Source organism: Anabrus simplex, chromosome 1, assembly GCF_040414725.1.
Source record: "Anabrus simplex isolate iqAnaSimp1 chromosome 1, ASM4041472v1, whole genome shotgun sequence".
NCBI classification, from domain to species: Eukaryota; Metazoa; Arthropoda; class Insecta; order Orthoptera; family Tettigoniidae; genus Anabrus; species Anabrus simplex.
The window spans coordinates 332,606,086-332,633,777 of record NC_090265.1 but is presented as its reverse complement, the minus strand read 5'-3'; the positions used below and the strand labels follow the sequence as shown (position 1 = coordinate 332,633,777).

General features: G+C 42.3%; 1 protein-coding gene across 1 annotated transcript in view; it reads left to right on the top strand.

The window, feature by feature from the left end:
- eya (eya transcriptional coactivator and phosphatase 2) overlaps nucleotides 1–27,692 on the top strand; it is a 289,761-nt gene that overhangs the window by 38,743 nt on the left and 223,326 nt on the right. Inside the window, exon 3 of the mRNA XM_067134855.2 lies at nucleotides 21,498–21,547. Within this exon, the coding sequence (XP_066990956.1) occupies nucleotides 21,498–21,547 (50 nt within the window). The remainder of the gene's footprint in view (nucleotides 1–21,497; nucleotides 21,548–27,692) is intronic.

Here is a 27,692-nt window from a genome sequence, read left to right as displayed (position 1 = left end):
CAACCTCAAGTAAACGATGTAGTTAAAGGCATGATAATGATTTCATGAACCATGTACCGTAAGTACAATGTCCTTTGCATCCTTCTCTACTAACCGTGGCCACATTTCAGGATTAGTTCTTTCCTGTTTTAAGATTCAGGGGATGATTCATAGGTACATTTGAGATATGGTGCCTGCTGAAAATTGGCGAGCATTATACGGCCAGCTTTATGTGATTCAAGTCTTGCCAACAGAATTCGTTGTAAAATTTTTATACACTGACTGACAGAGCAAATGCAACACCAAGAAGGAGTGGTTCGAAAGGGATGAAAGTTGGGGAAAAAACAAAGACGGCACGGACGAATAATTGATGTTTATTTCAAACCGTAATGCAGGTTACACAATGCGCACGGCATCGACTCAGTAGGATGTAGGACCACCGCGAGCGGCGATGCACGCAGAAACACGTCGAGGTACAGAGTCAAGAAGAGTGCGGATGGTGTCCTGAGGGATGGTTCTCCATTCTCTGTCAACCATTTGCCACAGTTCCTCGTCCGTACGAGGCTGGGGCAGAGTTTGCAAACGGCGTCCAATGAGATCCCACACGTGTTCGATTGGTGAGAGATCCGGAGAGTGCGCTGGCCACGGAAGCATCTGTACACCTCGTAGAGCCTGTTGGGAGATGCGAGCAGTGTGTGGGCGGGCATTATCCTGCTGAAACAGAGCATTGGGCAGCCCCTGAAGGTACGGGAGTGCCACCGGCCGCAGCACATGCTGCACGTAGCGGTGGGCATTTAACGTGCCTTGAATACGCACTAGAGGTGACGTGGAATCATACGCAATAGCGCCCCAAACCATGATGCCGCGTTGTCTAGCGGTAGGGCGCTCCACAGTTACTGCCGGATTTGACCTTTCTCCACGCCGACGCCACACTCGTCTGCGGTGACTATCACTGACAGAACAGAAGCGTGACTCATCGGAGAACACGACGTTCCGCCATTCCCTCATCCAAGTCGCTCTAGCCCGGCACCATGCCAGGCGTGCACGTCTATGCTGTGGAGTCAATGGTAGTCTTCTGAGCGGACGCCGGGAGTGCAGGCCTCCTTCAACCAATCGACGGGAAATTGTTCTGGTCGATATTGGAACAGCCAGGGTGTCTTGCACATGCTGAAGATTGGCGGTTGACGTGGCGTGCGGGGCTGCCACCGCTTGGCGGCGGATGCGCCGATCCTCGCGTGCTGACGTCACTCGGGCTGCGCCTGGACCCCTCGCACGTGCCACATGTCCCTGCGCCAACCATCTTCGCCACAGGCGCTGCACCGTGGACACATCCCTATGGGTATCGGCTGCGATTTGACGAAGCGACCAACCTGCCCTTCTCAGCCCGATCACCATACCCCTCGTAAAGTCGTCTGTCTGCTGGAAATGCCTCCGTTGACGGCGGCCTGGCATTCTTAGCTATACACGTGTCCTGTGGCACACGACAACACGTTCTACAATGACTGTCGGCTGAGAAATCACGGTACGAAGTGGGCCATTCGCCAACGCCGTGTCCCATTTATCGTTCGCTACGTGCGCAGCACAGCGGCGCATTTCACATCATGAGCATACCTCAGTGACGTCAGTCTACCCTGCAATTGGCATAAAGTTCTGACCACTCCTTCTTGGTGTTGCATTTGCTCTGTCAGTCAGTGTAAATTGCAAAGGTTTTAAAAGTTCCATATGTACTCTATAGTCATAACGGAAATGTAATTTTAAAGGAAAATAAACGATCTTCCGGAGTTCAGTATATTTTCCCTTACTTTTTTCACGCTTCCTGTATCATCAGTTTCAATTTAGGTCATTGTTCGTAGCTATTGCAATAATATATACCTACATTTGAAAGTACGCTACATGAACTTCGTAATACTGCCGACAGATGGGGTATGAGTGCATCATTCCGGTCATGATCAAGCTCCCTGTGTCAGTTGCCTAATGGCAGCAGTGTGTAATAGAAGTAACCAATGCCGAGCAGCGTTTGTACATTTTAGTCTCTATGGCTTCCATCTTATTCCCAAATTGAAGTAGTCATTCAGTGGGAAACGCTTTGCCGACTAACAAGACATCTCACGAGCATCGTACGTGAAGTACTGCGTATTGACGAATCCTGTGCAGCAGATAGTATTTTCCGTCTTCTTTATCAATGACAATGAACCACAGACATTCTATGAGACTACTTTGAAGAGTGTTAAACAGCTTGTATTATACATACAAGTGATAGTATACAGGTTGTACGAGAACACAACAAATAAAACAATATTAAAATGTCATGTTTATTCTTTTACTTTACCTGAGATTCCTGCATCTTTACCCGATGTGGTGACAGCTTTAAAAAGTCCCTGTCGGGCTGAGTGGCTCAGGCAGTTGAGACGCTGGCCTTCTGACCCCAACTTGGCAGGTTCGATCCTGGCTCAGTCCGGTGGTATTTGAAGGTGCTCAAATACGTCAGCCGCGTGTCGGTAGATTCAGTGGTACGTTAAAGAACTCCTGCCAGACTAAATCCCGGAACCTCGGCGTCTCCAAAAAAACCGTAAAAAGTATTTTGTGGGACGTAAATTTAATAACATTATTATTAACACTTTCAAGTATACTTAGTACATTTCCTGTTGGAGCTTCTTCGAGAGAGGAAAGGATAGTTGCCATGACCTCTCAATCAATCCTTGAATGAGATAATGTACCTCTTACTACTTATTAATTGGTGCAGTATTTTTGCATCCGTCTCTCCGTGCAGACCAGGGTAATATATAGTTTCCACTGGAGTCTCTATTTTGTATGCCTATGACAATATGGTAGCTGCTGAGGTAGTGGCATTCAGAACATGACTATGTCTGGATGTTATGAAAAGTGTTACTCATAGGATCAGTTGTGCTGCTATAGCACTTTCTGGCCCAGTGAGAAAAGCAGTGACGTCAGTCTACCCTGCAATTGGCATAAAGTTCTGACCACTCCTTCTTGGTGTGCATTTGCTCTGTCAGTCAGTGTATATTGACTGATCGTATCCATCAATATGTTAACCACCGTTTCGGATATTTCATGTGGTAAGCTGTGTATTTTCAAAACGGCATATTTTAAGAATATCAATGCCAGCTAAAACAGATCATTTTTATTAGAAGCGTCATAAACAACAACAACGAATGGTGATTTTCAAACCGCAATTTAAAATATTTTCTGGCCATTCTTCCATCACATTTGTTATTAAAGCTTAGGTTTAAGTGCAGTTATAAGGCAATTTTTTACTTGCTGTTGATTTCAACAGTTTATTAGTACAATCCATACTTATGAAGGCTATGCGTGTACATTGTGGTACGACCATACAAGTTCTAATCTAATTATAATTCTGCAAATTCGTTTTAATGAAAATCCAACTTACGTGCCTCAGAAACCGATGAGCATTCAGTGTTTGGCTTCGATTGCATATGTTGTTGTTGAATATCATATTTACCTTTTTGTACCTTTTGGTACATTGAGCAGAAAGCTTTGTAAATATCATTATTTTTAATGTACAGATACGTAACTACAAAGACCTTGTCATATTGACTCTTTCCTGACAATATTGTCTTATTACTGTAAAATAGCACTAAATACTAAGTAAAATATAAAGTGTACCGGCACGCTTTATTGAAATTAATTTTCGGTTCAAAAAATAACAAGTTCTAAAGCTAATTTTGTCGTCACCGCGCCATTCGTCATCGTCGACTTTATTGCACCAAGCAATGTTAAACCTAACTGAATAGCTCATGACTGAATAATTTTAGATACGATGAAGTTTAACGTTTAACTACATTTTTATTTTCCAGGTGTTAATATTACAGTAAATTCAAGAAAAAATACGCGTAAAATAACTAATGAAACTAACATCAAGGGATAAAGTACACATTTTTGCTCAGAGAGAAGAATATCGAGTAAATGAACCTCTTAAAGTCTTAGAGTAGCCTATGTCTGGTCACCTCACTTTTGCGTTTACTGGCTCGAGACAGAACCTCTGAGGGATGACATTTCCAGTTTTCGAGGGAAAGAAGTACTTTTGAGAAACGTCTATAAATAGTATCACATCCCCAGTCAGAAAGTAAGGAGCCACGAACTATCACTTCGAAGGAAGATTGCCGACGGTAAAATTCGAATCTGTCAGCGCTAAAATGCGTTCACCTTTCCTTTTCACGAATATGTTAACAATAGTCATTTAATTAGGGTGACCATAATATTTTGAACCAAAAACGGAACAGCCCAAGTGGGTCACTTTAATCACCCACCCTCTCTGGATGAAGGTTTTTTAGTACTTTTAACTTATGCTGGTTAATGTCAATTCATCCGGAGTGTGACGCTGAAAAATCTACTCCACACGTAAGTTATTAGATTAGTTATTAGATTTATCTTTGAAGTTTGTATCAAGACGCAAAAATTGATACTCCTGTTGTCAGCTGTTCTTTAAAAATGCAGCTCAGTGGTGATTTGATTTATTTATTTATTTATTTATTTATGTAATTATTTATTTATGTATTTATTTATTTATTTATTTATTTATTCATTTATTTATTTATTTATTTATTTATTTATTTATTTATTTATTTATTTATCTCACTCGCTGCTTGGCAGTAAAGGGGCCCATAGACGTGCAATATTATTGCTCAATATCGGGGTTTGTGCAATAAAATTGATAGTGTGTATTTAATATTGAAGGGTTGTGCAATATATTGTACGAAATCAAGAAAGTTTAAAATATATTGCGCAAATCGCAAAATACTGTGCTGCGTGTTGGCAATATTGTGCAATATCCCGTTCTCCCGCCAGATGGTATCAACAAGCGTTGGAGAAGGTATCGTGATGGCACGCAAAAAGGAGGAGAAAAAGTTTATTTTGGAGTTTATCGAAGTGTACCATGGCCTTCCGGCTCTGTGGGATGTTAAGAGCAAAGCGAGGAGTTCATCATACAATCACCATTCATGCGCAGAAAGTTTCGAAAATCATTTGGTTCCCATTTTCTCAGTTCATTGAGTAAATTTTCATGAGTGTACTTCTCTCTGTCTATAAACCACTGTTTGGCCCTTGTGCTTCTTTTCCGTTTCTGCTTCTTTTTGGCACTTACGCCCACGGCGATCAAAACGCAGCAAAGATCAGTGTCACTCAATCACCAAATAAAATACCGGCATGGATTCACTATATATTGCAACGCATATTGTACGTCTATGTCCGCTTTGCACAATATATTGCACAGCTATCAATATTATCTCCACACGATTCTATTTATTGCACAAACTCTATTTTTGTGCAATAATATTGTACGTCTATAGGCAGCTAACAATATATTGTACAATCCATTTTGCGCAATAATATTGCACGTCTATGGGCCCCTTAAAGTATAGACCCTAGAAGACTACTATGTACGACAAACAGATCGCAAATAGCCGTAATGAAATATAGACGTTAACTGAGCAGCGAGTAGTTCGTTGGTCTACGTAGTATGTGTTTCGGACAGTAATACCAGACTTTAAATAATGCGATTCATTCTAAAAAATGACTCCATCTGCATTGTTGTAATATGAATCCATGCAGTGTGCACACTTTGTTTCTTAGACGTTTTGAATTTACAAAATGCAAGTAATAAAATTATATAATTAAACTGCAAACAAAATTCTAAATTTTAATTCATTTCTCAAGTTTATTTCCCATTATTTTAAGACTGGATAATCTGCACTTTTATGGAATAATGACATCCGGCTCCATGGCTGAATGGTCAGTGTAGTGGCTTCGGTTTAGAGGGCTTCGGATTCAATTCACGGCCGTGTCGAGGATTTTAATCTTAAATGGTTAATTCCCTTGGCCCGGAGACTGGGTGTTTGTGCTGTACCGAACATCCCTAAAACTCGCACACCACACACAACACTATTTTCCACCACAGTAGCACGCAACCTTCCTATACACGGCAGATGCCGCCCACCCTCGTCGGAGGGTCTATCCTACAAGGGCTGCACTAGACTAGCAGTTGACACATGAAATGATTATGTATGAAATAACGACGAGACGGTCGTGACACACATGAGAAAACGGTGCTTCCCCGGTCATAACGGGACATGTGGTCGCCCTACACATAAATACAAGTTAAATTCAAGGGAGATGACTACCCCTGGTGTAGACTGTAATCATCACCCGATCATTGTTTTAGTTGGCAGAGTTTCGCAGACAAACCTTTCTGCTACTACTTTGTCATTAGGTGAATTAAAACGATGTCAGCCACCCTCTCAGTGTTATTATTTGTTTTATTTCTTGTTAACATAAAACATCATCTCTCTTGTGCATTTTCACCAAGGGCTTGATAGAGGCTGGACAGGAGCTTTGACCTCTTGGTTGGAATTTTAACCGTTGTATACTCGAACACAATTATAATGGCCTTGTTAGTACCAGACAGTTGACCGAAATTTTTACTGTCGTTTGCTGTTTTCTTCCTGCTGCTGTCGCCGGTATGAGCTAGAGATTTTATAGCCTTCAGGGGTATACATTCCAAACGAGAATGAGGTAGCGAGTGCGACTCAATTTAAAACTGTAATCGCAGTGTTCGCAGATCTTTCTGCTACAAATTTCAAAAGATTTGTGCTCTAACGCTGGTACTGACATAATCAATTCTTGTTAGTGAGTGTCCTATGTTTTGTAACCTCTAAGAAGGTAAGCTGTCGGTGCTGACGAGACGTAATGTTTACAGTGCACTATGTCTCCTTGTATTGACTAGAACAAATTCGTTACTTTCATTGACCTGTCTCACCCTCATCCTCGGCTTTGACAATATGAAAGTGACTGAAGAATGAGCGATGCTAGTAATGCCGTTCCTTATGTGACCAGTCCCTGTTACAAATGGTGTGGAAATAACTGCTGGTGGCAGAGCTGTTGAGGATCCAACCAGCCTTCGGGCCGAGTTCAAAAACTTACTTACATACATAGCCTACATATTTTTAAATGTTTAAAAATATTGCTAGTGTGAAATCTATTGCTGGCTCCATGGTCTAAGGGTAGCGAACTTGCCCCTTGCTCGGAAGCTCCGGGTTCGATTCCCGTGGTTGGTGCGTGCATTTCAGTGGCTTGGCACACTGATATGTAATAGCAACTTTTGGCTCGGTGAAGAAAGCGCTCCTCATTTCCGTTGTAAGCCACTTCAGTGATGCTTAGACCATTTTTGTTTGCTGGTGGCAGAGCTGTTGAGGATCCAGCCAGCCTTCGGGCCGAGTTAAAAAACATACATACATACATACATACATACATACATACATACATACATACAAGAAGATTGTTTAAAATATTGCTAGTGTGAAACCTATTGCTGGCTCCGTGGTTTAAGGGTAGCGAGCTTGCCTCTTACTCGGAAGCTCCGGGTTCGATTCCCGGCTAAGTTCCCTGACGAAATCAACTCTACTATTATTGGAACCATCCAGAAAAGTTCTAATCTTTAATTCACCATTTAATTCTTAATTAGCGATATTTCCACAGTGAATAGAAAGTACTGCCTTTAGGGTGATGTGATCATGTAGAAGTGATTACCTTCGCTAAATTTAACTATTTTGCCCAACGTCCATGTTGGAGCTGGTAATCTCGTTTTATCTGAGCTTTATTTTTGCCTCTTAACCAGTTTTAACAGTAATAGCGGGGAAGGGGCATGATAGCCTACTGGGAATTTCACTGGCTTGATACGAAGGTGGCCGTAGTTCGAATGGTCTGTGTATGTGGGATTTTGAAATGAGACTTCACGTCACTATGCTTCGGATTCCACGTAAAATTGGAGGTCGCGTGGCTATGATCCTGGTTTCAACAGCCACGTAAAACTACAAGATTGCTTGTTTTGAAAGTAATAAGCGATCTCTTTAAATAGTGAGACAGTTCAGAAATCACACATCCACGGTCTAGGACAAGGCGTTGAGCCCATCCACTATCTCCCGGATGCAAGCTCACAGCCGCGCGCCTCTACGCGCACGGCCAACTCGCCCAGTCAAAGACGTTTACTAGAAAGTCTTTGTGTCTCAGGATATGAGCTACAAGTTTTAACTTCCTTCTTTCCATATCCTTTATCAGTCTCAGAGTCCAACTCGTTGGCTGAATGGTCAGCGTACTGGCCTTCGGTTCAGAAGGTCCCGGGTTCGATTCCCGGCCGGGTCGTGGATTTTAACCTTAATTGGTTAATTGCAATGGCCCGGGGGCTGGGTGTATGTGTAGTCTTTATCATTTCATCCTCATCACGACGCGCAGGTCGCCTACAGGCGTCAAATAGAAAGACCTGCACTGGCGAGCCGAACCCGTCCTGGGATATCGCGGCACTAAAAGCCATACGACATTTCATGTCAGTCTCCGTTGCCTATTGACTTTCTTTAGAACTTCTCGATTCGTCTATTTTTTTTTTTTTTAGTCCATCGTGTATTCGTCATTTTTCTCCAAATTCACATTCCAGTTGCTTCTAATGAATCTATTTCCTTTTTTCCAATGGTCCAACTCTCACAACTCCAGACAAAGGATTTTACAAAAGCCTTTCTTGTTTCTAAACTGATATGGGTATTTGTTAAAAGATTTCTTTCATATTTTGAAAGGCCTGTTTTAATTTCTTTGATGCATTACACACAGTCTAAATAAAATAGTACAATGTATTTTTGATTTAATTAACCTCAAGTAGGAAGATAAGAACGTTTTTAATGGCAAAAAATGACTGAAGGCAAGTGGCTGTTCTGAAGTATGCGCGACTGCTAATTTCCACCTCCAGTTCTTTTTTGTTTCTTTTTTTTATACAAGATCTCTGGTGGCGCAGGAAGAAGCGCGAGGTTTATGATAATTCGATGAAACTCTAGCTGCGGAACGGGACGCACTCAGCCCTCCATTAGAGGGCGACGTTTCTCCCTCCACCACAAATTCCTTAATTATGCTGAGAACAACTGCAATACTTGTAGAACTGCTATACTCCTAACTATTCTCATTAATCACCTCGTACACGCGTTGAAACATTTGTATTGCGTTCAATTCAGCGGGCGATATTTACACTTCACTTCGGCGGGTGCTAGTTTTATCCTCATTTTCAGTTATTACTGTGACTTTTCCGTGTCATCAGTCAATCAGTCAATCACCGCTGATCTGCATTTAGGGCAGTCACCCAGGTGGCTGATTCCCCATCAGTTGTTGGTTTGTCTTTTCTTAAATAATTTCAGAGAACTTGGAAATTTGTCGAATGTCTCTCTCGGTAATGTCCTTGTAATTTCACCTCGTTGGCTGAATGGTCCGCGTAGTGCCCTTCGTTCCACTCCCAGCCGGGTCGGGGATTTCAATCTGAAATGTTCAATTCCCTTGGCTTGGGGACTGGGTGTTTGTAGCTTCTTCAACATCCCTATAACTCATATACACCTCACACAAAATGATGCTGCATCACACTAACATGTAGCTTTCTAATGGACGCTTCTTACAACAAGCAGAATATTTTCCAATGCTTCCGCCCACTGGAAGATTAATCTATGGATGGCGTTCAGTCAGTCTCAGGTAGACTAACATACGGTAATGAAAAAGAGAAATGTGAATTTAAATTCCACTCTCGGCCATCCTAGAAGTTATTATGCACTTCAGCTTTTGGCGAATTCTTTGATAAATTACACTTCTTTTCCAGTGTAACCGCCGTATGCATGTATGTTCAGTCCGTCAGCGATGCCGCTGGTGGGATCCTCAACAGCTCTGCCATCAGCTATCATAGATGGCCTAGGCATCACTGAAGAGGCGTACTAGGGAAATGAGGAGTGAGGTAGTTTCCCGTTGCTTTCCTCACCGAGCCAGAGTTGCTATTACATATCAGTCTGCCAAGCCCACTGAAATGCATACACCAACCGACCCTATGAGAAACATTTTCACACCATTCATAGCAGGGACTGGCTGCATAAGGATTGGCATTACTAGCAACGCTCATACCTCAGTCACTTTCATATTGTCAAAGCCAAGGATAAGACAGAGACAGATCTATGAAAGTAACAAAATTGCTCTAGCATATACTAGAAGAGAGAGTGCACTGTAAACACTAGGTCCTGCCAGCAAAGGCATTTAACCGTCGTACACACACCAAATTGACGTATCTAACAGGTTCGCTCAGTGAGTTCCAGACTGGCTGCTAGCTTTGTACTTAGGAGGCAGGTGTGTTTTAATCCCCCGTCGATCATCCTTGAAATTGTTTTCTGTCGTTTCCCCATTTCCACTGCAGGCAAATGCCGGGATGGTGTCTCTTCCTTTTTATTCCTAGTTCGTCCAATCACACCTACACCCACAGACAACGCTTTCACACAGCGGTGCATAAGCTAACCCCCAGAGAAAAGCAGTTACAGAAATGGCGAGTCATATGTCCTCGGACACTCCCGGCACTAGAAAGCCATACGCTTAAAAAAAAACCTGAGGACATTTACGCAATAAAAATTACGTTTTAGGCTAATTAAAAATATACACTATCAGAATTTGCGTGTACTTGTATTAACTACTAGACGGTTTAAAATTAAGCTCACTGAACGAGTTGGCCGTGCGGTTAGGAGCGCGCAGCTGTGAGCTTGCATCCGGGAGATAGTGGGGTCGAATTCCACTGTCGGCAGCCCTGAAGATGGTTTTCCGTGGTTTCCCATTTTCACACCAGGCAAATGCTGGGTCGCTTCCTCAGACGGTTGAGGAGCTGGCCTTCTGACCCCAACTTCGCAGGTTCGATCCTGACTCAGTGCGGTGGTATTTGAAGGTGCTCAAAATATGTCAGCCTCGTATCGGTAGATTTAGTGACACGTAAAAGAACTCCGGAGGGACTATATTCCTGCACCTCGGTGTCTCCGAAAACCGTAAAAGTAGTTAGTGGGACATAAAGCAATTATTTATTATTATTATTTTGGATACAGCGTATTCTGCGGGCGCCAGAATCATACGACCTCAATGGCGCAGTCTGTTAGTCGTCCTTCTGTGGGTTTCATCCCAGTTGAGGTCGGTGGTATTTGTGAATGGTGAAATGTGATCACTCCAGTTCATGGGCCCTTGGCGTTAAATAACTTCTTCTTCTTCTTCTTCTTCTTGTTTCATTGAGGCCCCCTTGGACCAAGTGGTTCCTTACTCTGGTGAGTTTTCGTCTTAGCCCAGTATTCTTTATGTGTGGGAGTGTCCGAGGACATGGTGCAGGTCTTTCTATTTAACGCCCATGTGCGACATGCCCACCTGGATGTGGAATTTTGATGGTAATGAGATAGGAAGAGGATGTAACCTGACGTTGGCACATAGCTTACTACTGTCGAATATCACCAAGGGGTCTGCCGAAGGCTTAACATTCCCCATCCGACAGCGTCGTTACTCGACGTGAACATCGCGGAGAGATTTGGAATTGAATTCAGACTCTTGGCACGCAATCTAGTGATTAGAAATTATATAACACCACCTCCACGCCAGTTAGCATTCTGATGGTGATTTTTTTTCCACCAGCAGAGTCGAGCTGGCTACCTACAGTGTGTCAGACCTCATAGGCTTTATGCCTCAACAATCCTGGCCACCAACCTTTGTTAGCTACAGAAGGAACGTTAAATAATAATACAGAAGAAGAGTAAGAAAAATGGAAATACAACATTTCAATATTAAGAAAAGTATTAAGAACAAATTATAATTCTTCAAAGCACCAACAATGTTGATGTCTGTGGTTTGAAATTGTATACAACCACTTTTCTTACCCTGCTGACCAACATTCTGATGATCAAAATGTTCTCGACCAATGGGACTTCAACCGCCTAACTGCGGTGTCAGACCATTTATAGATTTGATGTCTTAACCAGGCAGGCTTCTCAAGGAAAAGCAAGAGACAATATAAATCACAGGTTGGATTTCATTTGATATGCGACACCACTTTTAAATAATACTTCTGCCGACATTCTTGTAATTTCTCTTCTATTTGACGGCCTGTCAAAAATATCAGTAACACATCGCGTAGACAGTGCTGCCGGTACACTACAGAAGGATTTCGAAAAATAGTCGAGGTAGCAAGGAATAAAGAAATTAGACGACAGTGGGATTGTCTTTGACAGTGCAAGCGATTCCGAATTGGGAAGCACACACGTGTTCTGCTGTCGAACATCGTGGCGCGAATTACACCCAACAGTAGTGTCTGTACTCTATCTAAGATATACCGGGGTTGAGTTTTACTGTGTGTGGATGTGTGTGATGTGTTCACAAGTGGTCATATACTCCGGATAACAATTTTTACGAGAAGGATACAATACCGAGAGATATACTGACGAACTTCAATTCGTTCGTACCTGACAGTATTGAGTTGCGCTGCGAAAACATTCCACTTTCCTTTGTTTAACAGGTAAAGAATTAACTTACTTCTTCTTGGCCTTTTTTTTCAATTTTTTGGGGGTTGATGTTTGAAATGATTTGGCCTACTTTTACGACCAGATGCCCTTTCTGACGTCAAGCCTTTGTAGAAAAATATATTCTCTACTGCCTGTGACTGTGGTGGTTAGTAGTGTGGTATGTTGTAAATACTGTAGATGAATTAAAGTGCACTGAGACGAATACAAACACTTATTAGTTCTCGAGCTAGAGGAATTAACCATATTCAGTTAAAATAACTGACTCGGCTGGAAATCGAGCCCGCGGTCTTCTGAACCGGAGGTCACGACGGTGACTGTTCAGCTAAGGAGCTCGAAATTCGGTCGAGCTTTTATAATTTACTGCTAAAGATCCTCGTCAGTTTTAGTAACGTTTGGTTGTATTCGGAATAACAGTCGAGTCTCATATCAGTGCTCTTTCTGTTTTCCACGTGAAAAATGTACATAAAATTTACATAAAATGGTCATGCAATACAAATATTTCCTGTGTCGCTACATTGTTCATGACTCATATTTACTGTAAAGCTAATTTGATCAAGGGCGCCCATACTCGGGGGAAAGGTGCCCCCCCCCCATTAGCTCTCAGGGAAAGGCAAAAATCTAGTCTAGTCAGGTGTTTTCCTTTCAAGAAAATGATGTAAAAGTCAGTATTACGTAGAAGCGGTAGTACCGTTCCCCACCAACAGGCAGGGAACACTGTGGGTTATACTACCACAGAATACAAGTTGCCATTTATCTTCCAAAATATTTAAAATACTACGTACCCCCAGGTCTTGCCGCCCCCCCCCCCCCCACCTACAAACTGTCATATGGGCGCTGATGAATTTGATCATGCAGCGAATGTATATTTTACTGTGGTATTAACTTCCATATATCGCAGATTTACTTTGCTGCTGGTATTATGCATAAAACTAGGACGTTATGTTGTAAAGTTAATGTTTATCCTGAAATATTTAAAGGATATTTATTTTCATTTTTAGTGTCTAATTCAGAATTTTGTAGTCTTTTGAGGTGCCTAAATCTTGATAGGATGGCACCCTACCAGGTGGAAGCAATGGCAGTACTCGGCTAAGGCCCCCGTGGTAGCCAAACCGCGCTCCCAAATGAAAAGGTCCTGGGGTCCCTTTTAATTGCCTCTTATGACAGGCAGGGGATGCCGTAGATGTTATTCTACCATCCCAACCCACTACCTAAAATTCCGAGGCCTAGTCATAACAAGCCACAGGAATTGTAGTTCCGTGAAATCAGCTCCACAAGGACGAAAATTTCCATTTAATCTCAACGGGTTTCTAAGTGATGCTACAGACCTGCCAGTCACTGTCACGTCTACTCTAGTTAAAGAATACCGCAGATACCGTCCGGTTCCATGGCTGAATGGTTAGCGTGCTGGCCTTTGGTCACAGGGGTCCCGGGTTCGATTCCCGGTAGCGTCTGAATTTTAACCATCATTGGTTAATTTCGCTGGCAAGGGGGCTGGGTGTATGTGTCGTCTTCATCATCATTTCATCCTCATCACGACCGCAGATACCATCATAGAATCAAGCTGGTCCCAGATACAAATTACGTTCTCGTGTCTGTTGGCGAATTATGATATCTACCCACAAAAGTGAATCCACAGGAACGACTTTGAATGGAATGTAGAATGGCACCTATATTTGATGCTGACGAGAGTGAACTGTGAACCTCCGTCCTTTACAAGCGTTCGAGCCTGATGAGGAAGGAGGTTAGCTTAGGTTTCGGTTTTCATTACTCCCACTGCTAAAGAGAGATTGTGTTACAACTATAGAGCCAAGTCTAGACTTCCGCATCCGAGGGAACTCCCGATGTAAACTCTATATACAAGATAGTTGACCGTCAGGAAATTTAAAATCCTTTTTTTAAACATAGTAGGAGGGGAATTAAGCACCTACGAAGAGTTCTTATAAATAAATAAATAAATAAATAAATAAATAAATAAATAAATAAATAAATAAATAAGAAAGAAACAATATTTTTCTTCAACGTCACCTTTGCACCTTATGTTTATGTTGGCTCGGTGGAGCACCCAGGGTCAGGTTAGAATTTGGCCGGGAGGCTGAGGCTTGATACTCTTCCCCTCACCACGTAGGCTACTGGTCAAGGAGTCGCTGAGATTCAAACCCGGGAGACGAGTGGCTAGACCACAGCACCATGCATGAAGTATGGGAATATTATATCGTAACCTTCTTGTGGATTCTTCCTTGGGGTCGGCTTTACATATGAATTAAGTCAATTGTTTCGGCCGAATGTGTTTCTTGACGCGAATCCTATGTGGATGGATATATTCACGTGTTTCTGTGGTGGTTGGTAGTTGATGTGTTGTAAGAATGTTTTTCTCGACGCCAACCCTATTTGGAGGAATGTATTCACTATTACTAGAGGTAGTGATTTTTCGCAATAGCGATATTAAGCGAAACGCTCTTAAAGACTTGTACATCTGTATTTTTATGTTTCACAACGGAGCAAGTTGACCGTGCGGTTAGGGGCGCGCAACTGTGAACTTGCATTCGGGAGATAGTGGATTCGAACCCCACTGTCGGCAGCCCTGAAGATGGTTTTCCGTGGTTTCTCATTTTCACACCAGGCAAATACTGAGATTGTATCTCAATTAAGGCCTCGGCCGCTTCCTTCCCACTCTTAGCTCTTTCCTATCCCATCGTCGCCATGAGACCTATTCGTGTCGGTGCGGCGTAAAGCAGATCGTTAAAAAAAATTTTTTTCACGACCTGTAAACCACTTTTTAATTATTTTTTTTTAGAAAACGTGATAAAATGTTAATTTTACTCAAAATGCGTTATAATAAAATGCGATATAAATGTGAAACCGACAGTTATTCCAATAATACGTAGCTACCTTATGACTGAGCAGCAGAGGACAGGAGAATGGCTGCGGCGAAAAGACTTTGCCTTCATTACATTATGATGATTCTTCTTTTGGAAAATTAAACAGAGGACTACCTGCAAATACTGTTTGCTATTAAGCTCAAATACCCAGAGTTTGCCCAAGCAGTTCTTCAATGTATGTGGGGTCCTACCATCAGTGAAGATACTGAAACATATTTCAGTCAATTCAGTTTAATTGTAATTTATAGGAGAACACGAATGACAGAATAAAATATCCAGGTATGTTCTACGACTTAATCTTGTATATTAAGCTTTTCTTTAAAATTCTGATTTTGCTTCATTATACATGTATTTTTCTTTTAAGTCATTATTTAACCTGTAAGAAGTTGTCTTTCTGTCTGTACTTGTTGAATATTAACCTGATACTTTGTTTTATACCGGACAGGACAAATTATAGCCCACAGTGAACGCCTAAGTATCCGTCCACCTGCACATCTGTGCTGTACATTCAATGTTGAACGATGACGGTTTTCAAATCCAATAGGCTACATTTCTTACGGTCCTTTTTTTCTTTATTTGTTCACAATATGCAGTACACTGTGAAGTATAACGAAATAAACAAGCAGCACTAAAGATATTTCATGCGTCGAAAGTATTCGTACGGACATGAAAACAGTGACACTAGCTCAGTTTTGATATGAAGAGTGCTCGTCAGACAAGCTGTACAATAGTTCAGTCGTTAGTCGACTGCAGATGTGTGTGGATGAGTGAACGCAAAGTTGCGTCAGGGCCGCGTAGTTAAAAGAAGCAGTGAAGCAGGGTGCGAACTTGTTATTAGACTTCACAGTCAGTGGACATCTTCGCGGGAGATATTAGCGCTTGTCGGAAGACCTCACTCGACAGTACAGTCTGTAATTGTGCAACTAACTCTGTGCAAAACATGCCAAGAGGTGGATGTCCAGACAAACTGACTTCTAGAGAGAGGCGTAAAGTGGTACGTCCTATTAATAAAGTCAGAATTCAATGCCCGAAAGATTGTGACAGAGTTGTCCATTCAAAGTATGTTAATATCTGAAAGCAAGGTGCGCCATGTTGTACGAAGAGTACGCCTACAGCGATCACGTCGTTCGCAAGACGTTTTCAGTTTCCGAAGTGAATCTGAAGAAACGTCTTTCTTTCGCAAAACAAAGAACCCGCTTTTTGGAAGAATTATTTTTTCCAATGAAAGTAAGGTTAATATGTTTGGGTAAGACTGATGACAGATGGTATGGCGTAAAAAAGAATACTGAGCTTGAGTGTAAGAACTTGCATCCCACAGTCACACGCAGGTGGAAATGTATTAGTGTGGTGGTGCATTAGTGATGCCGAAGTAGGGAACCTTCCTGTTAAAGACTGTAAAATGAATCATAAAATGTGTACTGACATTTTGAAAATACGTCTAGCTGCCAATGCCGAACAAATGAACCTCCAGAAAGACAACGATCCCAAATATACGACCATAATACTCGGCTGTCGTTGGTGTATAATGTTCCGAAGCAGCTTCATACCCCTTCCCAATCCCCAGATAATCCAATTGAACACTTACGAAATATTTTGGGGATTAGGATAAGGAAAATGTGCTTTTATTTTACAACTTGTTGTACATCGCACCGACACAAATAGGCCTTACGGCGACGCTTGACAGGAAAGGGCTAGGAGTGGGAAGGAAGCGGTCCCAGCATTTGCCTGGTGTAAAAATGGGAAACCACGGAAAACCATCTTCAGGGCTGCCGACAGTGGGGTTCGAACCCACGATCTCCCGAATACTGGACTTAATGTAAACTACGAGGTGGGCTATATAGTAACGGCTCTTCCCGAAAAATGGGCCTCTATTTCCGAAGAAGTGACGAAAAAACTCGCCAAATCAATGCTGCGGCGCCTTTAGGTGGTAAGTAAAACGAAATTAACCCCCTACAAAGTACTAAACAAAACATTCTGTTCTGTTTCGTCAAAAATATGCCGTGTACGAGTCTCTAAGAATTTGTGCATTTCTATTTGTAAATTGTATACCCTCGACACTACATTGTTCAAATAATTGTCCGAGGTGTACAAATAATGCCGCCAGGACCGTTAAACTATTGCCGTTCACCAACTGATTAGATGCAGCCCATGTTACAGCATCACGGGAGAAGGGGTTGGTGTATTTTCATGAAACTTGCTATTTAAGTTTAGGATAATGGCGAGTAGGACTTGGCTATAATTGTTCAAAAATCAGCATAGAGGGGGCTTAAACTTAAATCTCGATGTATCTCTTTTACGGTTGGTTTTGCAGGGCAGTTGCTCGTGACAAAACTTTAGAATATAATTCTACAAACTTGTTTGTTCTATACTTTTTACGGATAAAGTGAAAAATACGAGAAACGTAAGTGTCGGTCGTGTGGAAGTCTCAAGTTCAGAGCCGATGGAGAGTTGCAACGCCGGGCTGACTGGCTCAGGCGGTTGAGGCGCTGGCCTTCTGACCCCAACTTGGCAGGTTCGATCCTGGCTCAGTCCGGTGCTATTTGAAGGTGCTCAAATACGTCAGCCTCGTGTCTGTAGATTTACTGGCACGTAAAAGAACTCCTGCGGGACAAAATTCCGGCACCTCGGCGTCGCCGAAAACCGTAAAAGAAGTTAGTGGGACGTAAAGCAAATAACATTATTATTAATATTATTATTATTATTATTATTATTATTATTATTATTATTATTATTATTATTATTAGAGTTGCTATGGAAATTGCCCTTGTAACGTTTAAAGGCTTTATACATCTGCCGGTTGTCAACTTTTTGATGATTTTTTTTTTTTTACAATTGTACGTCGCACCGACACAGATAGGTATTATGGCGACGATGCGACAAAAAGGGCTAGGAGTGGGAAGTAAGCGGCCGAGGCCTTAATTAAAGTATAGCCCCAGCATTTGTCTGGTGTGAAAATGGGAAACCACGGGAAACCATCTTCAGGGCTGCCGACAGTGGGGTTCGAACCCACTATCTCCCGGATGCAAGCTCACAGCTGCGCGCTCCTAACAGCACGGCCACCTCGCCCGGTACTTTTTGAATATTAACCTTATGTTTGTCTTTTATGCTGCAAGGACAAGAGAAAATCAAGAGTAGCTATTAAAGCAAAAAATATGAAACTGGGAATTATCACAGAGAACCAAGAAGAGAGTTCGTCATGATAAGTCATTGACAGCCGCAAGTTCACCTGCGTGCCTCAGAATCCCAGGGACAACTTCAGTGGTCGACAAAAATGTAAGCATGCGCATGCTAAGTGACGTAAATAGACGTACACTTGTATTATACTTCGTATAATTTTATTTTACTATTAGCTATGTGCAAATTATGTTTTAATTTCACATTAATAATATCAAGAGTCATTGCCTATTTCTCAGAATTAGCTCAATTTCTACGATTTTTTTCAAAACACTAATTTCCAAATGTATATGCTACATTTGTGACTTCAAAACGCTAAAAATCACCATTCCTAACTATTACGTGCTTCTGTGATGGTTGGATTTATGTAAGTTAATTAAAAATGTATGTGTTAAGACGAACACTAACACCTCCAGGCAAACATCAACAGATGCGGCTTAATTCTCCGACCCAGCCGAGAATTCAACCCGGGACTCTCTGAACCGAAGGCCACTACGTTGACCAAGTGTAGGCATTCACACTCTCAACTGTAACTGGCTGCATGGAATCCAAAGCCATCCAAATGATCTAATTCTGGCACCAGACATGTTCTTTTTTTTTTATTCCCCTGTATCATTGAAGGTGCCAGTACTAGCGATTCTTGCCAATCGTGATGTTGTGTATGCCCACTCTGTGATATTCTAATGGTTCTGATGGTTTTCTTTTTTTTTTTTGCTACTGGTTTTACGTCGCACCGACACAGATAGGTCTTATGGCGACGATGGGACAGGAAAGGGTTAAGACTGGGAAGGAAGCGGCCGTGGCCTTAATTAAGGTACAGCCCCAGCAATTGCCTGGTGTGAAAATGGGAAACCACGGAAAACCATCTTCAGGGCTGCCGACAGTGGGGTTCGAACCACCTATCTCCCGAATACTGGATACTGGCCGCATTTAAGCGACTGCAGCTATCGAGCTCGGTGATGGTTTTCTAATGGCTCTAAAGCTTTTCTAATGATTTCTCTACACCTATACTCTTCTTTCTGTTCGATACAATTTCTAGTGTTCATCAATAGGCCTATAAATTACCACAGAAATAATTTCCGTGCGTGTGAAGCTGCTAGTATACAATAAAGTATTTCAATGAGTCATTTATCTCTCTCTCTCTCTCTCTCTCTGTGTGTGTGTGTGTGTGTGTGTGTGTGTGTGTGTGTGTGTGTGTGTGTGTGTGTGTGTGTGTGTGTGTGTGTGTGTACGTCGAACCCTTGCCCCTACTACTACTAACATATTTTCATTCCTCCCCTGAAGGGGGAGGCGGGCCTCTTAGACGGCGACGCCGTCTCTCAGGCCGGGAGATTTGTTACACTGAAGGAGAAGCTCGGAGAAGGTGAGAGGGTTGGTGGCCGTGGCCTATGCTAGGAACTGTTCCGGCATTCGTCTTAATGCAGGAGAGTGGAAAACCGCGGAAATCCATTCTCAGGACAGCCGATGGTTGGAGCCAGCAGTAAGGTCCAATCCTTTCCTGTCTCCCGAATGCAGAAGCGTAGAGCCACGGTAGAACCGTAAGCCACCCCTCCCCTGCTCGGTTGAGCGGTCAGAGTGCCGAGCTGTTGGACCACGAACCAGCCGTGGCCACCTATGACCCAAGACCCACTCTGCATCAACCGACACCCTTGTCCCGTTTCTCTACAGGGTCGGGTATGGAGTGAGATGAATCTTCGTAGCGAGTTTTTACGACCAGATGACCTTTCTGACGTCAACGTCATGAGAGAAGTAACACATTCACTATGATGTTTTTTTTTAATCTGCTTTACGTCGCACTGACACAGATAGGTCTTATGGCGACGATGGGGCAGGAAGGGGCTGGGAGTGGGAAGGAAGCGGCCGTGGCCTTAATTAAGGTACAGCCCCAGCATTTGCCTGATGTGAAAGTGGGAAACCACGGAAAACCATCTTCAGAGCTGCCGACAGCGGGGTTCGAACCCAGGATCTCCCGAATACCGAATACTGGATACTGGCCGCACTTAAGCGACTGCAGCTATCGAGCTCGGTCTATGATGAAGTGATGCAGCGCCTGCGATATAAGGCACTGAAGACTTTTACGATTATCCATTCGCACGTCCATTCACCGAACGTCTATTGAGTGTGTTACCTCAGTTTACCTGCGAGCCTCAAAGGAAAGTACCGTGTCTTCGTGCCACCAGAGAGCAGCATTGAACAAAATGAGGGGCAGGATTCACGTTTGGCTCCCTTCTTCTCTACCTGCTATCAATCCTTTATCATTAAATATGCAGTCCTATATGTCACTGAAATTCTAATAAAATTATACGAAACCTGCTTTCGATTCTGTGCTTTCACCGAACACAGTCTTGTGCGATAAAGAGTGAAGTGCTACCAAGAATGATGGTATCGGCAATAGAAAGACGCGAAAATGAAAACTCTCCAGGTCTTGTAAACCTATTACCGTCGGTGTCGGAAGAGAAGAGGAGTTGATCAACAGAGGTCAAACAGAAAAATAATAGTGTAAGGATTGACACAAGTGAAAAAAATGCTAGGTGCCGTGTAGTCGCCAATCTACGTTCTCGTTTTACCTTCTGGGGAAATTTCCTTTCTCTGCTCAGCTGGTCCAATTGTCCTAATTAAGTAATAGCGAGAGAATAGACCTATCTTCGCATCCTAATATAAGGTCACGTTCCACAGTGGGACCTGGAGTTGCTCTATTATGAATGAGGACGGTTCTTCAAATCCTAGCTATGATAGCAGCTAGCATTCCACCCACGACCATTCCCGGAGAAGCTTGGAACGACGTGTGTTTGAAGTCATCAGGTACCTTTGCCAATCTAGAGCTGCAGACTCCATAATCAGATCTGTTATTGAAGAGTTTTCACACTGACAAGGGCACGGTGTTGATAATGAAACACAATTGTTTCCATATTCCCTTGCTATATTTTACTAGCCTCGTGTCGTTCTCCAGACAGCTTCTCGGACCTGCATTCTCATTAACAAATTTCAGACGCCAATATTGCTGCTGATTTACGACTGACTCCTGACCACGCCACTCCTATTGTTTTGCTACACTGATTAACTAGACCTCTAATGTTGTTTGTTTTTATTTCTTCTGCAGGTGAAGAGGCCCAGGAACGATACGGACTTGGACACCCCTGAGAGGAGTCGGTGAGTACAGGGATACACATTCATGCAATCACTTAAATTATTTAATAACTCTTCATGGAACTGTATTTACAACAATGAAAAGTCTGTTAACTTCTGAACATTTCCCATGTACCACCTCAGAAGTTTGTTATTGTTTCTGTATAGCTTGAGTTATTAATAGCTATTAGATGTTCAGTCGATTATGCTGGCGAAATGCCTTGGGAATTTGATAGGGTAGATCATGGGAGACTACTGGCAAAATTGAGTGCAATTGGACTTGATAAAGAGTGACTGAATGGGTGGCTCTGTTTATAGAAAATAGAACTCAGAGAATTAGAGTAGGTGAAGCTTTATCTGTCCCTGTAATAATTAAGAGGGGAATTCCTCAAGGCAGTATTAATGGACCTTTATGTTTTCTTATATATATCGATAATATGTGTAAAGAAGTGGAATCAGCGATAAGGCTTTTTGCAGATGTTATTCTGTAGAGAGTAATAAATAAGTTACAAGATTGTGAGCAACTGCAAAATGTCCTCGATAATGTTGTGAGATGGACAGTAGGCAATGGTATGATGATAAACGGGGTTAAAAGTCAGGTTGTGAGTTTCACAAATAGGGAAAGTCCTCTCAGTTTCAATTACTGCGTTGATGGGGTGAAAGTTCCCTTTGGGGATCATTGTAAATACCTAGGTATTAATATAAGGAAAGATATTCATTGGGGTATTCACATAAATATGATTGTAAATAAAGGGTAGAGATCTCTGCACATGGTTATGAGGGTATTTAGTGGTTGAAGTAAGGATGTAAAGGAGACAGCATATTTGTCTCTGGTGAGACCCCAACTAGAGTATGGTTCCAGTGTATGGGACCCTCACCAGGATTGCTTGATTCAGGAACTGGAAAAAATCCAAAGAAAAGCAGCTTGATTTGTTCTAGGAGATTTCTGACAAAACAGTAGCGTTACAAAAATGTTGCAAAGTTTGGGCTGGGAAGACTTGGGAGAAAGGAGACGAGCTGCTCGACTAAGTGGTATGTTCCGAGCTGTCAGTGGAGAGATGGCGTGGGAGGACATCAGTGGACGAATAAGTTTGAGTGGTTTCTTTAAAAGGAAAGATCACGATATGAAGATAAAGTTGGAATTCAAGAGGACAAATTGGGGCAAATATTCGTTTATAGGAAGGGGAGTTAGGGATTGGAATAACTTACTAAGGGAGATGTACAATAAATTTCCAATTTCTTTGCAATCATTTAAGAAAAGGCTAGGAACACAAATAGGAAATCTGCCACCTGGGCGACTGCCCTAAATGCAGATCAGTAGTGATTGATTGATTGATTGATTGATTGATTGATTGATTGATTGATTGATTGATTGATTGATTGATTGATTGATTGATTGATTACTAGTAAAATATAACCTGTATTATGAATCCTGTACGTCCGACCTTGTTTAGCTACTCTGTCCCTCAATAATAATGTTCTGTTTTCCCACTAGGTACTGGATGTCCTACATGAAATTTGGCATTGCCGAGACATGCGCGTTTCAAGAAATTACGTACAGATGAACACTCCCTTTCCGTCAGTGACAAATGTTATTGTGTCTTCTCTCTGGCCTTTTACCAGTTACCTGGAATCGGCACTACATGTGAATTAAGCCCAGTTTTACGGTCCGATGTCATTTGGGTGGGGGGGGGGGGGGCAGCCTATTACAGAGCTAGAGGGAAAGTTGAATGGGACATCTTGAATTGGCGTTGCCATGGTTACGACTGGGCCATTCCTTGATTTGTTTCCAAGAGCGGAAAGTTTTTTGCAAATATCTCGTAAAGTGTTTATTTTTTGGAGTTCCACTGGATCTTTCAGAGTATTGTTTTCTGCTGTGAGGGGCATAAAATGAGCTGTGTTCGGTGCGTCTACAACAACGATATTTTTCCTACTTTATGGATGATTTTGTTATGTGCCTTCTTACAACGTGGAGGTGTAGAAGTTTAATTTAATTAATAAGTCTGTTCGACTTTTAAATAGTTACATGATGATGATGTTAGAGTAATTTGAATTTGAATTTGTCAATATAACTACCTTTGTGACCCTTTCGAGTGCCTCTTGCGCCTTGGTGTAAATTTTCGTTCTGATCAGTGGGGACGTGTAGATTTGTTTGTGTGTGCTAGTTGCTTTACGTCGCACCGACACAGATAGGTCTTATGGCGACGAAAATTAGATTTGTTTAACAAACAAACAAACTTATTTTTGATTTTACAGAAATAGATAAATAAAGTTACCTAGGTCGTTCGCGTTCTTCAAATTAAAAAGCCAAAATACATTCAGTAAGATATGTACATATATTATTCTTTCCTATAGACGTATTAAACATTTATATTACCCTAAGTGTCAATACACGTGTTTTGTTTTTAATTAAGCGCACATGCCTTATACCTTTGGAAAAAGTTTCCCACTTGGTGAGGAGCTCGTTACGCTTGCATACTTACGATATTTTACTTTCAAGCCCCAATTTCCACTTCACCCTCGGCTCGCCCCTCCAGGGGTTTTGGTTTCAACTTTTCGAGGAATCTTGGAGGTATTAGGTTCTCTGGTACCAAGTTCTGAGTTTCTAGGAAGTACCTTATTAATTTATGTCTCTTTAATTTTGATTCCTATCTTTATAGATCGGTTCACTTCGATTTGTTCGTATAATATTTGGTTAACCCACCTTCAGTATTTCAAACAGCACTGTTGAAATCTTCACAGTATTCCTAAATCTCATATGCTTATTTGATCAATATTCAGGTCTGATATCCTAGCTCGATTGTAATATGTTTTGAAGCTCTTGGTTTCTCGAAATGTTAAGAACCTCTTACATTTGGTATCCTGACGCTAAATATGCTGTGGCCAAATTATTTTCTAACCCATCTCCATGGACCTTTCGATTTCACTGCTGGAAGCACTGACGTTGATGACGGTGGTGAAACTTGGTAGGGAAAACAGAATTTCCAGATAAACGCATCCATCACCTAGGTCACAAAGCATAAATACTTTCAGTCGGCGGCAAAATATTATTATTATTATTATTATTATTATTATTATTATTATTATTATTATTATTATTATTATTATTATTATTATGGAGTTTCCGTGGCTCACAGAGGAATAAGAAGCGCCTGGATTGAATGGCTGGACAGCGAATTAACTAGAGCAGAATTTAGCATAACTAATTTGGAAATGTTATTTCTTTCCTTGAGTGATAGAAAATCTTAATGAATAACAAACAATATTAATGAGCTCGCCGAACATCAGGTACAAAACTTGCGATAATTGCAAGGTAGTTAATTTTACATAGAGAAGAGCATAATTGCTCCCGAAAGGTACACAATTTTACAAGTTTTGATGCACTACAATATTACACTAGTCAACCCATTGGGTGACCCCACTTTAAAAGTGTTCATCAATTGCTCGACAATAACAATAGCTTTAAGCACTGCTCCTAAAGGGAACCAAAAGGTAGAAACAGTTGCAGAATAAACAGGGGCATATGTGCCCATACTACATGGCCTTAATAGTAAAAAGAAAACGTTTGCACATAATCGGCCATAAACAAAAGCCAAGGAGGCGAAACACATGCACTCCTTATAGAAATTGCTAAAACCTTAAGTGGGCTTAGGACCCAATGATGCAGAGGCTAATTCCATACTACAAGGTGTGACTAAAAGAGAAACATTTAACGCCGAGACAAGATTTACAAAATTTTGAGCTTGAAAACTTTAGTTACCCAGTGCAAGGTTGAATGGCAAACAGCAGAGTGTCATCACTCTTGCTCCCTTGCATTAGTAGAGAATAGAAATAGAGTCCTCAGACAAAGTTACATTAAAAGAAAACGGTTGAAACCTTCCCCCTAAACTATCCGCAGGCGCTATCACCTGTCTAGGTAAATTCTGCCAGTACCTTGTATCGCTGGACCTTCCTCAAGCAGGCTTCGCTCCTGCCTCCTGGGCTCGTGCCAAGTCGCACTCCCAACCACTGGAGCAATTCAGACAAGACGACCGTCTGTCTGTCTGTCTGTCTGTCTGTCTGTCGAGAAGTTTTCATTTCCCACCCCGAAGGGTGGGGCGGGCCACCTAGAGGGTTGCGCCCTCTCTCCGGCCAGGAGAGGTGACGGGATTAGGGAGAAGTGAAAGAAGGAGAAGAAGATGGGTAATTGGCGGTGTGAAAAGTGAGAAGATTTGGGCGCGCCTCTTCGCTAGGGAGATGTGACGTATTTACATGCAGAACAGATAGGTAATGGGGGAAGGTTTACACGAAATTGCCAGGGAGATGTAGTGCTAGGGCGTTGTATGAAGAGGAGAAGTTGACTAGGAAAGTAAGAAGGCGAAGGTGATTGATAGGTGGTGGTGGAAAATAGTTGGGTGGGGGAGGATAATATCGAAGATGTGGACGAGGTGATTGAGGAGGAGGAGGAGCCGGCCGGGGACGGCTGCGGGGTGTGGTAGAACGATGTAAGGGTGGTGGAGGAGAACGAGAAGGTTCAACACGATGGTAGAGTTGTAGTCTTTGGGCGATGAGGCGCTGGATGTCTTCGGAAGTCGGAAGCTGTAGTTTAAGAATGTAGGTCCGTCTGCGTTGTAGATACGAGAAGCTCTTCTTACAGGAAGGCTTGCCTAGGGAAGTTCGTGTGCGATGGCTTCAGCTGCTATGCTCGGATCCACTCCACGAACGACACAGCTGTAGAAGTTGCTGTAATCAGACGGTGGTGGTGTCAGTGGTGGACGTGCCATGGTTGCAGGTGGATCGTTGGGAGTTCCTTCAATAGGAAGTGGAAGGGATGGGCTCTGGAGACTAGTTTGATCAGAGGTGGGAGGGAGGGGGTAAGGTGACGTCGTTAGAGGAAAAGGATGGGACATTACTCTGGTAGTAATAGGAATATGGGGGAAGGTGTGAGCAGAGGTGGTGGTGGTGGTGGTGGTGGTGGTGAAGCAGAAAGGCGAAGATAGTGGAGGTGATGTATACGACGGTGGTGTTCTTGTAGCAGGCTGAGAGGCTGTTGTAGTCGTAATGGGTTCGTCGCCATCTATGAGCTGGGCTGATATGTGTGGCGGAGTAGATTCCACTCGGTGGAGGCGCCGTTGGATGAAAGCACCATTAGCTTGAAAACTGAGAAGGTCTTCTGTAGAGGAGAACAGCAGTACGTCTGGTGCTGGGACTGGGCCGTTGTAGAGTCTGGTGACGCTATAGACGTCGGTCGTACGAAGGTCAACGTAGATGTCCCCCTCGGAGATAGCAGGGTCAACACGTACGATGCAAGAGTTCATGGTTGGGAAGGCTGACCTCCGACTTGGTGCCAGCCTATAAGCTTTTGTACGGTCGGCGAGGTGCGGAATTATAGTTGAGGCGTCACCCGGCCAATCAAAAATCGGAGATGTAGCGAAATATCGATGAGTCCACATATATAGAGAGACGTTGATGAAAACCAAGATAGCCCTAATGTGCCCTGCTTTTATAGTTCCATAAGGGGAATCTTCCAGAACACTTTGCTGATTGGCTGGATTCTGTACTCCCCCCCTCCCGGATTTAACTGGCTGGAGAACACATTTATCAGCATTTAATAGGTTGATTACAATAGAGGAGGAACCAGTTGATGTGTTGACAACTTCCCTCAGAAAAAAGTTTACCAACTCCAAAAATAATTCTAACTCTATCCAGTAGTTTTTACTCCGAGAGGGTGCGCTAGCAAATTGCAAAAATAGTCGATTGCAAAAAAATCATGGCCTGGCAAACACTACGCGTGTAGCAACGTTGCAGAGACAGGTGGTCGTCACCCTTTAACTAGACACAGCTTAGGATAAAATGAAGACTCAGCTACTTGTATTTCTAAACAATGATGAATTATTGTTGATTTATATCACTGTAAACATGGTATTGTAAATTTAAATTTAATAGAAGCCAATCAACAAAACAAATATATACGGTGTCATTAAATATTTATTTATTTATTTATTTATTTATTTATTTATTTATTTATTTATTTATTTATTTATTTATTTATTTATTTATTTATTTATTTATTTATTTATTTGTTTATGTATTTATATCCAAACCAAACCCCATGGCTCAACAGCCCCGAAGGGCCTTGGCTTACCAAGCGACCGCTGCTCAGCCCGAAGGCTTGCAGATTGAGGTGTGT